A 12,522-nucleotide genomic window follows, 5' to 3' on the forward strand; every position below is an offset into this window, starting at 1 on the left:
AATTATACAACTGCATTCATTTGACTTTTATTAAGCAGACAACTCCAACCAGTTAATTTCTAGTAACTACGCGGGTCCTTCCAATTGAGCTTTAGTACATTAGGCAGTTCCATATGATTTGCTGTTAGTAAGTAGGCAACTAATAGTTAATAAGTACACTTAAGAAGTTGTTTTCCTTTGAACAGAGTTCTTGTTTGGGAGTTGTTGTCTAACAAGTAATTTAATTTAGAGAGTGATCGGTCAATGGTAACCAAGGGCAAACAAATCTCATTCTTTCTTTGCACAGGCATTATTCTCTGAGAGGTTTTTTCTGGCTAGCATTAAATAAAAGGTGAAAAACTATTATATTATGTGTTCTTATAAAAGCAAAAACAAAACTTTAAATTAATTGGCTAAAAATAAAAGAATTCCTTGAAATTGTTTACACGGTAAACATGGTCATTGCCAGTTGAACTAGCTATATAAACATGAACCTTGATGAACAAAACTAATATGTACAAACTTCTCTTCTCCAAAATATGGATAAGCGTTATGCATAGAGTTAATATCAACAAATCAAAAAGCTACAGTTTTTATTAAAATATGGAATATCTGAGCTGCATAGCATGACTGCTTAAAAAGTTTGTCCTCTTTTCCTTATAGGAGCCTTGTGTCATTTTTCTTCTTGCAGGAGCTTTGCGTCTTGTCGCACTGCAAACCAGTCAAATGCAGAGGAATGATAAAAAGCTGTATACAATGTTTTCATCACTTTAATGGCCTGTGGCAATTCTTTCTCAGCTTACGCTTTCCATGTCAGTTGTTTTTCTCTTACATAAAGGTATCTATTCGTTGTTCACAGTACATGGTAAAACCTGAGTGAAATCTGGCATAAGTTGACACTTGAGGCTTTCTGTTGCAAGCTGCTGAAATTGTTCTTTTGTTAAATATTCTATGATTTGTTGTTCAGCTCCATCTCTAGCTTCTCATCACCAATTTCAGAGTTGTCTCCACTTTCTGTGTCTGCTTCTCTCTTCGCTTTCAGCTGTGAAAAGATTGATTTTCATCAGTTATTTTGAGCCACAACTTTTGAGTTTGAATAAAAAATATTGTTGATGTACTCTTCACTTCAATTAATTCATGGGGTTATTTGAAAACTAATAGCCTTATTAAAAGTGAGAAATGATACGGTTGGAATCTCCAAAGCTTTTTCAAATTACGGAGGCTTAGCTCATTGATCACCATACCATGGTAGTTCAATTAAAAAATGCTTATCAAGATTGACCAAGTTCTTATTATAGATTGACCTTTTGATATCACTAGCTGTTGAAAAAAAGATGTTTTTATTATTTTCTGGTGTCCCAATTTGTATTAATATTATAAGGAACAATTGAAAACACTGATTTGTTACAAACAAAATGTGTTATTAACCATTTTAGTCATTTGTATTTTATGAACAGGTAGACAGGAGTCAACACAAGTGGCTAAGGAAAAGAGATATACTATACCTTGTTTAGTATTCTCTCTCTAACAAGGTAGACTGGGAGCATAATATAAAAGGGGGCGGCTGACACTATAGTAGAGGCTATGGGAAGTATGATGGCCAAGTCTACATCCGGTTGACTTGCCAGAGACATGGCCACCAGCAAACTAACAGCTGTGTTCTGCAACCCAGTCTCTATGGAGATTGTCTACAACAGGTCAGATACTAACTAGAGGCTCATAGACAACATATAGATTCTCTTTGATTTTAAAACAATTATTTCACTAGCACATTAGAGTAGTACTGATTATTTAAATAATTAATTTAGTCATCAAATGTGACCAGAATTTATGTTACAAGTAGTAGATAGTAAAGCACTTGACAATGCTGATTGTGAGAAGACAAATCCTTAATGTAAACAGACAGGACATTAGTCATTCGGCCTACAATTTTAGTTAGAGAAGAACTTTAGCAAAGTTTTAGATTTTATCAAAGTTTCAATTTTTTGCTATCATTTGAGATTTTTTGATGTTTGAGGTGATCCGGCTGCCAGGTTGTTTCAAGATTAAAATCAACAAAACTTGATCATGCTTAAAATGCTTAGAAGAAAAATGTGTGCCGAAATGACATCACTAGTTGCACGGCTGTCTGTCTCTCTTTTTATTGATATCAACTATTGTATTCAAGTTGTAGCATTGTGAGTCTCTATTCGGTTGATCTCTTTGCAACTATAAGTGTCCTAATCACACTTTCATTATTTGATCTGAGCTTTGTAATTGCAGTCATGTTTTGTCGATTTTAATAATGAAACATCATGGTTGTCGGATGACCTCACACATCAAAATCAAATGATAGAAAAATACCAATATTTTTTCCTAAAATCTACTAAAACTCTGTGAAAGTTTATTTTTGATTCCGGTATATAACACTATAGCATTAATCTCACAATACATCGGTGATTATTTGTGATGACAATGTTCACACTATTGTAGACCGATCTCCGTTTACGTCATCAAATAGTTCACAGTATAGCATTCTCATTGTTCTCAACTATTATTAGACGGCCTCGGGATCTCAACATTTAACCGCTATCAAGTTTTGTCGATTTTAATTTTCACACATTCGAACAGTCATATCACTTCAAGCATCAAAAACAGTTGCGAATGATGGAAAAATGCTGATAATTTTTGATAAAATCTCCTAAAATCTTTAGCAAGCTCTTCTTTAAGAACTTACGCAACAAATAATGGCCAGCCAATTTAAAATATTACCTTGATAAGCATCCAGTTTAGACGGCAAGCCCAGGCCATCAGTCCACCGAGTAGGTACCCTCCATACGGCAGCAGACACGATGCCAACATGAGTTCCGCATCCCATTTGACAAATATGTAGTTGTTTACAAAGACGGTGAACATGAGAAACACTAGGAGTATCAGCATAAGAAGAATCTGGAAATATATCACAATTTTCTTTAAACACCTGGTATGAATGTCAGTAGGTTTTTAAAATAGTGGTTCACATCTAAAAAAGAAAATGTTTAATTTATGTTTATACTTGAAGTAAGCATTCAAAAAAGAACTAATCTAGCACATTGTGTGTTCTGGATATTTATGGAACAATCAATGAAGTGAATAAAAAACTGCTTATCATTCAATTACAAATTTAACAAGAAGTTGAGCAATGAAAATGCTTGACCTGTATCAGCGTTGGTGCAATTTTATGTATCAAAGAGTATTTAAATGTAATAACTAATACCAAATGATTTTTCCACAGCTGTTCAGGAATACAGAAAAACTATAGCTTATGTTCCTTACATTGAGGCCTTTTCTGATGATAAGGGAAATTCTGGGTAACTTGAACTGGATCAGGGCTCCGATGGCTAGCGGTACAACTATCATTGCCAGACTCTCTAGAATGCTAAGAAATGGTATTTTCATCTGATCTACTCCTTCGTCAGCAGGAATGGTAGCTCCCAAAGTGTACAGCAGTAGAGGCAGCATTCCTGTAAAACAGCCATTAAAATAAATGATGGGTATATGTTGCTTTCAAGCAGAAGAGAAATTAGGTTTTATACTATTTCCTAATATCGTTGATTTGGCAGACATCTTCATTTCTGACCTTTATGCTTGAGATTTATTTTCGCAAAGAATACATCTAAAATTATTGAATTATTCAATGATCAACATGTTTCTATGGTACAGATGTAGCAGATTTAGAATTCTGCACGTAGGGTTACCGTGTAATAATTGTTTCAAAAGATATCCGCGTGTAGTCGGGTAAAGCAGGTGCTTTGTTAAACAAGGTAATGATATTTACTCCAGAGGACATAGCGGCGCACTCCTGTCTCACTTAGCATAAAGCTTCCAAAGTAGGAACGACTGAAGTGTAAAAAATGTTTAAAATGGAATAGCTTGCAAAGAATTTTTTTGTGCATCACTGCAAGTGCAGTTTCCATCTTTCTTAAGCATGAAACATTTTTTTAAACTTTGCAAGAAAATTTGTAAGTAACAAAACTTGCTTGACTTGTGAGCATTTGCCGTTTCCGTCTCTCGGACGACCCAAACTTGCAGATTAACCACATCATGGAAAGATTGTGTATGTTGCATATAACTACAGAGAAAGATAAATGGCTATTATCATACCTAGAGAAGCTGCAGTGTTTATGGTTGTCATGGTGATGCTGATAGATAAGTCTCCATTGAACAGCTTGGCATACATGTTGCTTATTCCTCCACCGGGAGAGCAGCCCATAGCAAAGAATCCTAGTGCCTTTGATCCGGTGTACCCCAACATCCAGATAGTTCCGTATGATAGCTGAAATATTGCAAAAACATTCTTCAAAAGTTCTACTGGCAGCAGATAACGTTGTTTTCTATTAGGTATGTTAAAGATTTATTATTCTAAAATATTTTAGAAATTACATAATAAATAGATAAATAATAGACTGAGTACCAAAACGTACATAAAGTAAATTGCATAAATTATTAAAAGATGAAGCAACCATTTGTTAGAATACAGGCAATATTGCAACTGAGTCACAACCACACAGACATCTTATGACTTGTCCCCTCACCGCAGGCATGATCGTGTACTGAGCTACAAAGGCTACAATCAAAGCCTTGGGTCTTCTGAAATGCTCTTTTATAGTCTGAACATCCAGGTCATTTCCCATAACCAAGATCATAAGAGTAAACTAAAAAAGAGAAACAGATAACACAATTAGAATCTTCGCAGTTATTGTACATAAACTTTGTTAAAAAGCAGACAACTCCTTAAAAGCTAAAATGTTTGAGAACAATCGCAAATCAACAAAAATTATCAAATTTTGAATTTCCCTCTTAATAGCAAGCTTTGGTAGCAGCATCATTTTAAGAGAAGTGAAAAAGCTACTTAATTCTATTTTGGAATTTTGTTAAACACGATTTAGTTGGTAGGACTAATATTACACAAGTCTACATGTATGTGTGTCTGATACTTCATAGGGAACCGTCCTCTATAAAATTATTAGTTTTTTCAAATCAATAGCAAGGCTATAAATAAAAAGTGATAGTGTCCATATCACTACTTTAAATGTGATCAAGTACATACCATGACTTTAACTGTGATTGTGTACATGAAGTCCACAAATTTTCTTTGTCTCATCGAACGAATCATGGCTTCACCGAGGTATATATCAGCACTAGCGCTGCCAGTGTCAGCGTAGAATTTAGCAGTTGAATACCCGATGTAGGGTGCAGAAACTGTTAGCAGAATAGATAGCTTTCGGTAAGTTATAAAATGCAGTTGACAAAGTATTGTGTTACGTTATGCGTTTCTAAATTGTAGTATAATAATATGTCATTGAATAATACATAATATATTATACACCATAATATGGTAATTCATATTATTATATAGGGAAATACAAGTTGTTAAATTTGTTTGATTCCTTACATTATTTTACATTATAGTATATCATTTCATCAAAACTGATATATTACATTGTATTTTTTATTTATTTTGCATGAAAATATTCCTATCCGTGTTATTCTATGTTACCTACATTGTTACTCAACAAAAGTACTTCAACATATTTTTATACTAAACTTTTTTAAATTCGTTACATTGAAATCAGCTTGATTGACTAAAACAATATCATACTTATTTTAGTCAAAATGATTAATTTTAAAATACTTACTTAGAAATGACACATTGTAACAAGCTCCTGTTTTTTGTAAGCTCAAGCTTGTTGTTGTATTACCAGGAGTGTTTTCATGTTGCTCCAAGCACGAAGAGATATCAACTGTATCCTGAAAAGTTACATATATAATTTTATTCTTAATAAAAATAGGCATAACAACAAAGGTTATTTACAAGGGGCTTTTAATAGAACTAAAATTTGATACTGATAGAAATTTTTTACTTTACTAAATTTAATAACCAAAAAGCTTTTTATCGTTTTACAATCAGTGTTGTTATGTGATAAGGATTAGAGCAGACATACAAATATTCTGTTACTATCGATTCATAGTACCAGCTGCTGCCGATTATAAAGCAGTTTTAAAATTACTCGGGTCTGATTCGTCATAGCGTCCTTCATATGTAATCAATCATAGAAAATTAGCCTCGGCCACCTGCCCGTCATATGTCAACAGCTATAGGAATTTCAACGAAACTAGTACAGGTCTAAAGGTCAAATCCTCCTGTATTGTTTTTTGTGAATGCTGGGCGACAGCTGTACTAAATGAGTGTAATCGAGCCGGTGTAAAGTTTGTATCAACTCTTTTGATTATCTTTGTTTTATGTGAGTACTTTACTCACTAAAGAGAAGCATGCAAATATTTTTATTAGAACTCAGTAAGCTATAACTTTTATTGGAAGTTGTTCTTTCTATTCAATCTGTTTTCTTTGTTTAGTTTGGTAGTGTTATAACTACATTTACCCACAAAAACAAATATTGATGAACCAATATTTTGGTGCTAGAGTCAAATTTGCAGAGTCATGGCGTACCAACATCAAGGGTAAGGCGGCAATTGAACTTTTCATGACAAAATTTCACTACCAAAGCCTATTCTACAAAAAGCCCTTCGGGCAAGCCCAACATCAATGTGTTCAAAGATACCTTAGTTAGTCTGTGTTCTTACAGAATAGTATTAGTGAAACTTACTGAAATCCTGGCAATGTTTGTTTGTGTGCTCTCAATGGAGACGGTGAAGTTCTTAATGTGTTTGTCAACATAGAGGACAACATTGTGGCGTGCTGGAGGTTGGTCATAGAATATCGTAAATGCCCCTTCATCGGGATAAATAAGTTTAAACTGAGAATTCGTCGTGTTTCCTGAAAATAAAAATTCAAACTATGCTCTTGATAATAAATTAAGTTTCCTTAGCCTAGTAACTTAAAGATGTTAGATTGCCATAACACAAAATGCTATAATTATCATACATTTAATTGCAGGAATGCTAATTTTTTTTAAACAGTTAATCGTTTCTATCGAGTAAAGCTTCAAATGAAATTTTCAGCAATTTTTTGTCTAAACTGAAAAATACTGATGACTGTCAACCATCCCAATTGAATGCTTGTCAGTTTTGGTTAAACAGAGTTGGTAGTTGTTGGTAACTCTGGTTTCTTTAATGCTTGATAATTGGGTTAAATATGATTTGAACACACCAATAAGCTCATCACATAAACCTAATATTGAAACACATCTGCATGTGCAACTGTCCCTTGAGGAAGAGATGCCTGGTAATGCTCAACTCCCCATCTCTTTGCACTTTCAGGTCACTATATCAAAATTCATTTTTGTTAAAAGATTTTATTAAATACAAAAATAAATTATTTACATGCAATTTGAAATTAGTCTAAAAAGTTTATCTTCTAAAACCGGTATAGTTTGAGTAGAAGAAATAGACATACCTTCAATGTGAGCCGACAACCCACTAGTCTGGTGGAGAAGAGTCAAAAGAATCCAAATCAGAAACATTATGATAAATCTTTTAGTGCTTCGTTGATCTCTTAACAATCGCTCTCTAACAAAGTCTAACAAACTGTGTGTGGTTTTCCATCTATCCTCTTCAGTTATATACTGCTGGTGGGCTTTATTTGTTTATCTGAAGTAAGTTACAGCGCTTAGGCAATCCTGCATTGTGAAAGAAAATTTATCTTGTAAGTTGACAATTTATGCTAAACTGGAGTTTAAAAAAACATCGAGTGTTTACGAACTATATAATATAACTATAATACTGCTGCTTAAATATAGCTATTATTGTATCGTAGTCGTAAAACCAATTTTATTCACAGCTCATAAAAGTTTTCTGCTAGTAGACGCTCGATGATTCATAAATGTGTACCTGTGGTGACTGAGATTATGTGTTGTCCTTAACAGGCCGGCAAGAAGGATGCAGTTGACGATGCCTCATTCTAAAAATAAGGATTGGCGATGATATTTCATCAAGATTTTACTGGTCAGGTTTTTAGATGAGAATATGTTGGATGAGTCGCTCTAGTGACCATGTTACGGACTGTTTCATATCAAATGGACAGACTTATCTTACATTAATTATATTCATCAAACCAGTCTATGTGTTCTGATGATTTTATTTTGTTGAGCTTGTAAAATGATAAATTTGCTATTTAAATTTTGCATAAAATTTAAGATGATTAGTTTTTACTGTATTTAAACAAAGTTTTACACGCTTCTATCAGAAAGTATCAATATTTTTCTATGATTTGCGATTATAATTGATGTTTTAGATGATCTGACAGCCAGGATGTTTTATGATTAAAGTCAACAAAACTTGATCGCAATTAAAATGCTCAGATCAATTGAAAGTGTAATTATGATGTCTATAGTTGCAAAGACACTGATATAATCAAGACATGCAAAGCTGCAACTTGAACGCAATGCACAATTTTAACTATCACAACTAATGATGTCATGCCACACATATTTTTATTCCGAGCGTTTTAAGCGCTATCAAGTTTTACAGATTTTAATCTTGAAACATTCTGGAAGTCAGATCACCTAAAACATCAATTATAATCAAAAATCATAAAAAATACTGATACTTTCTGATAGAAGCTAGTAAAATCTTGTGTAAGTTCTATTTTAACGATTTTATTCACTAGTATCATTTTTCTTAACTCTAGATTAAAAGTGAACATAAAATCTTGTTTATTAAGTAGTTGGTTGATAGTTGTTTCAAGATTAAAATCAACAAAACTTGATCGCAGTTAAAATGCTCAGGCCAAGCGAAAGGGCAATTATAGCGTCTATAATAGTTGTATAGAGACTGATATAATAGAGACACTACAGGTCTGTTACCTAGTAGTTAAAGACTCACTTCCGTCTTTCATCTAAAGTCTAATACCATGTCTACTTGAAGCACCCATGGCCTAATGGTCTAAAGCGACTGACCTAAGAACCATAGGTCGAGGTTCAGTTCCCAAAAAGGCCACCGGTAGTAACTAGAATGGCGTCCAATATTAAATTGCTTTCCGCAACTGGTCATGTCACCAGTCATACAGGTTTCCTTGCTGATGGACACAAACCATCTCTAGCCAAGATCACAGAGCCAGTGTTTGTGTAATAGAGTACTTAAATCATGCATAAAGTCTGCTCACATTAAGATAAGCAGACGTAGTATTTCTTAGAGGAGTTGCTCACTCACACACTGGGTGTGCTCAAAGTATGTTATTCGGTGAATCAGAATTAGACCATATGAAGCTAGAGAACGGATCAGATGTATGTAACGAAGTCCTGTCACTGATGTCTACTTCTGTTTAAAGAGTTTTGTATAAACTTGGGTTTCCGTGGCTGGAACAATCCTGCCATGATGAGTCAACACAAAGGAAACTGGCAGGGACTCCCATGTGGAAGTTTCCTTGTCAACTACCAACTTTCAAACCAGATACTTCCTTAATAAAATTGCATGTGCTTGTATGTGAATATTAAAAGGAACTTTATCACTTAATAACTTGAAATACTACCCACGCTGACACTGACAGCATATTATGAGTATTAGCATTAGGATGGTATTGCGGGAGAAGGTGCTAATTTGCTGTCCCCCATATAACAGCAACCAACCAAGGATTGGTCATAACTCCTATGAGCTTGTCAAATTTGAGAAACTTTGCTATACGTCAAATTTGATTTTGCGTAAGGATCACTTGCAGGAATATTAGATTAAAATAAATGAAAACAATATTATATTCAAGCTTTAAAACAAAAAGGAACTCAAACGACAATGCGGTGTTATTTTTTTGGGTATAGGTGAACTTAAAATTGAGTATTTTCTGAAGTCTATTTTTATCATATCTTGCATAATGCAAAATCAAGCAATCCTCTAACATATCTCACAGGTCTTAGTAGAGTATTAAACTAATGTGAATTATATGTTACAAATTAGACAATTTCAGTCGGCCCCCGGTTTTTTGGATTTTACTTCTTCGTATTTTCAATTGTTTAAACAATGTCTGCAGTCTGTACGATCTGCCAGAAGAATGACAAGTTTAATCAATAGGAGGCTTTGGCAACAGACTACATGAGCGTGCAAGTTTCTTGCCAGAGTTTTGTACTGTAATTTTCATTGTTATTATTACTGCCATTAATATTATACTGTACTCTATCGTGGTATAACCGTATTTTACTTTATCATGTATACTGTATGTGCATATTGTACCATATTATAGCCTAGGAGTATGTGTGCGAGACAATATAGGCTGTTTAATGTATAGTACCCAGTTTTCAATGTCCAGACCTTTTCAGTTTCAGGATATGCCCCAGTCTGTCTTGATCTGAACAAATGAAAGTAATGATGCAAGAATGTACAAGTTTAATATCGGCATCGAACATGGTGGTGAAAGTTAGATGCTAGATTGAGTATCGTAAAAAACATATTTCCGTAAAAACATAGTTTTACTTTACTTGCTCTTTTTTGTGGAGAGATGACTACTAAGATCTAGATAAAAAATTGGAAATATGAACCTAGATATTTAGCATTTTACAGTCCAACACAATCAGATGCTGTTTTTATGATTGCTAGCAAGTTTGCTGAGGAAGGACTACCAACCCTTTCATATTTAGCGAATCTGGTAGCCATAACAAACCATGAATAACTTTAGTTTTACATTTCAACTATCAAGTGTCATCTTACAAGTGAATCAATAACACACCGCTTGTGAAAGGAATTAAGTCACTTAATTTATTTATACATTGCTCATGCTGTCACTTACAGCGTCTTACGAGTATTGAGTGTTCAGAATTAAGATAGTATTGATTGAAGACGGTGTTGATTTACGGTCCCCCTATAATAGCAGTCAACGAAAGATTATGATTTCAAGAAGTAAAAACTGCTACGAGTTGGGTAAGCAAATTTGCACAACAGACCGATAAGGAACATATTTTTGTTTCACAGACTGTTTTATAACGTGTAGTTTGTTGAATAGTAACCATTATATCGAACTTCCACCATAATCTACTTGTATGCATTATCGATCAAATCAGATCAAATCAGTCATCGATAAAAGATTTATTTTGGCTTTTATTACTTAAATTTGGTTTGTTTAGTATATTTGATACACAATTACATCGAATAACAGTAGCTAAATGCTCCTACAACATAAACTTCTTGGTAAGTAAATTTCACTTAATCTTAATTTCTGACCTCATGTCTGAGTGGTCATGGGCCACCCTTGCAGATCGTCGAAGGACGGCTGACCAAAATCTAAAACACAAAATACTAAATGAAGAATTGCAATACCAACCCATTTTTTCTCAAATGCTTACCTACACAATACACGGCACAAAAGCACTAAAGGTGCAATCAACACCAATGTTAAAAACACTCCTTTTTTGTGCGGATCCTTAACAGCTAACCTTTTTTTTTACACACACCCACCAAGAACTTTCAATATTTATTGAAAGTTCTTGCCCTCACCTAATCTCTACCCTCAACCCTAATAACAACATTGCCCCAACCAAATTTAAAAATCACAATAAAAAAGAGAAGAAAACCCAAACTAAGAGTAATCCACTCATGTTACTTAATAAGGATATCGATCTAATGCCCCATTATGGGGCGAGTGCGATTAATTGATTTGACTTGACTTGACTTGGCTGAATACATTGAGCATAAAATCAGAAGTTGATGTTCTTCCTGTTCACTTTAAATATATTGTGCTTTCTGCCAGCTTGTTGTATAAAGTTGCCTTTTTGCAAAATTGGTAAAATATGATGCTGCGTTTCATTGTAAAGTTTACATTAAAAAAATTTAGTACTACTTTATAATCTTATGTTTAAAAGTTTACTTTAATGAGATGGTTAACCTTTACCGTATTAATGGTTTTAAGGGTGATAATAAATACTACAATTTACTCTCTACAACAAGGAACTCAATTTTGAATTAATTAGTCAAGTTTTTTTATACTTTTTTTTATATAGCTTTTTTATAGAAAAAGACTCGCGCTTCATTTTACAGCAATTATTTATCTATGGTAACAATATTAAAATGCAGTAGGCCTACTAACCTATCTGAACTCGGTTGATAGGGCAGCTTTTTATTGTGTCTACAAAACTAATAAAATAATATTGTTAAAATTTTTGCTATCTTAGCATGTTTCTCCTTTAATGTAAGTTAACTGTAAATTTTTTCTTTCCTTATTTACCTTTTTACTCAATTCTCTCTACACTTTCTAATCCATTTGTCTCTCTTTTTTACTCTCCCATATTAAATAGCCTGGAGTGAATTAACCGAAGCAGTACTGTATCTGAGCCAAAATAGTTAAAAAGTCTAAAAATTGCCCTTAATTGGTAGTTTTGGTTGCTAGGATGCCACCAAAATATCTTATTGGATTAAAAGCTGATTCCTTGGCGATAAAGTTGTGAGAGAGTAGCTAGTTAAGACAATATAAAATTTAAAACTGGTTTCCATCTATCAATAAAACCATGCGTTGAACTTTTAGCCAGGATGTAGCTAGTTATGTTCTCTTCATACTTCGTATTTGGGTCTGCTCCGACCTTGCACTACGTTGCTTGTGATGCAACGTCACGGGCAAGCGATGAATTGCAACGTAAGCCTACATCC

At 33.8% G+C, this 12,522-nt stretch overlaps 1 protein-coding gene across 1 annotated transcript; it reads right to left on the reverse strand.

The window, feature by feature from the left end:
- Window positions 1–325: 325 nt before the first annotated feature.
- Window positions 326–7,470, reverse strand: LOC137401728 (hepatic sodium/bile acid cotransporter-like). Its single transcript, XM_068088187.1, has 10 exons — window positions 7,355–7,470; window positions 6,606–6,775; window positions 5,637–5,748; window positions 5,048–5,199; window positions 4,533–4,652; window positions 4,102–4,273; window positions 3,274–3,461; window positions 2,731–2,907; window positions 1,485–1,667; window positions 326–1,021 (listed from the first exon to the last, which is right to left on the reverse strand). The coding sequence occupies exons 1-10, from the start codon at window positions 7,419–7,421 to the stop codon at window positions 929–931; spliced, it is 1,434 nt and encodes a 477-aa protein (XP_067944288.1). The 5' UTR covers window positions 7,422–7,470; the 3' UTR covers window positions 326–928.
- Window positions 7,471–12,522: the final 5,052 nt, after the last annotated feature.

The sequence above is a fragment of the Watersipora subatra genome, chromosome 8 (genome assembly GCF_963576615.1).
Source record: "Watersipora subatra chromosome 8, tzWatSuba1.1, whole genome shotgun sequence".
In the NCBI taxonomy this organism is placed as follows: domain Eukaryota; kingdom Metazoa; phylum Bryozoa; class Gymnolaemata; order Cheilostomatida; family Watersiporidae; genus Watersipora; species Watersipora subatra.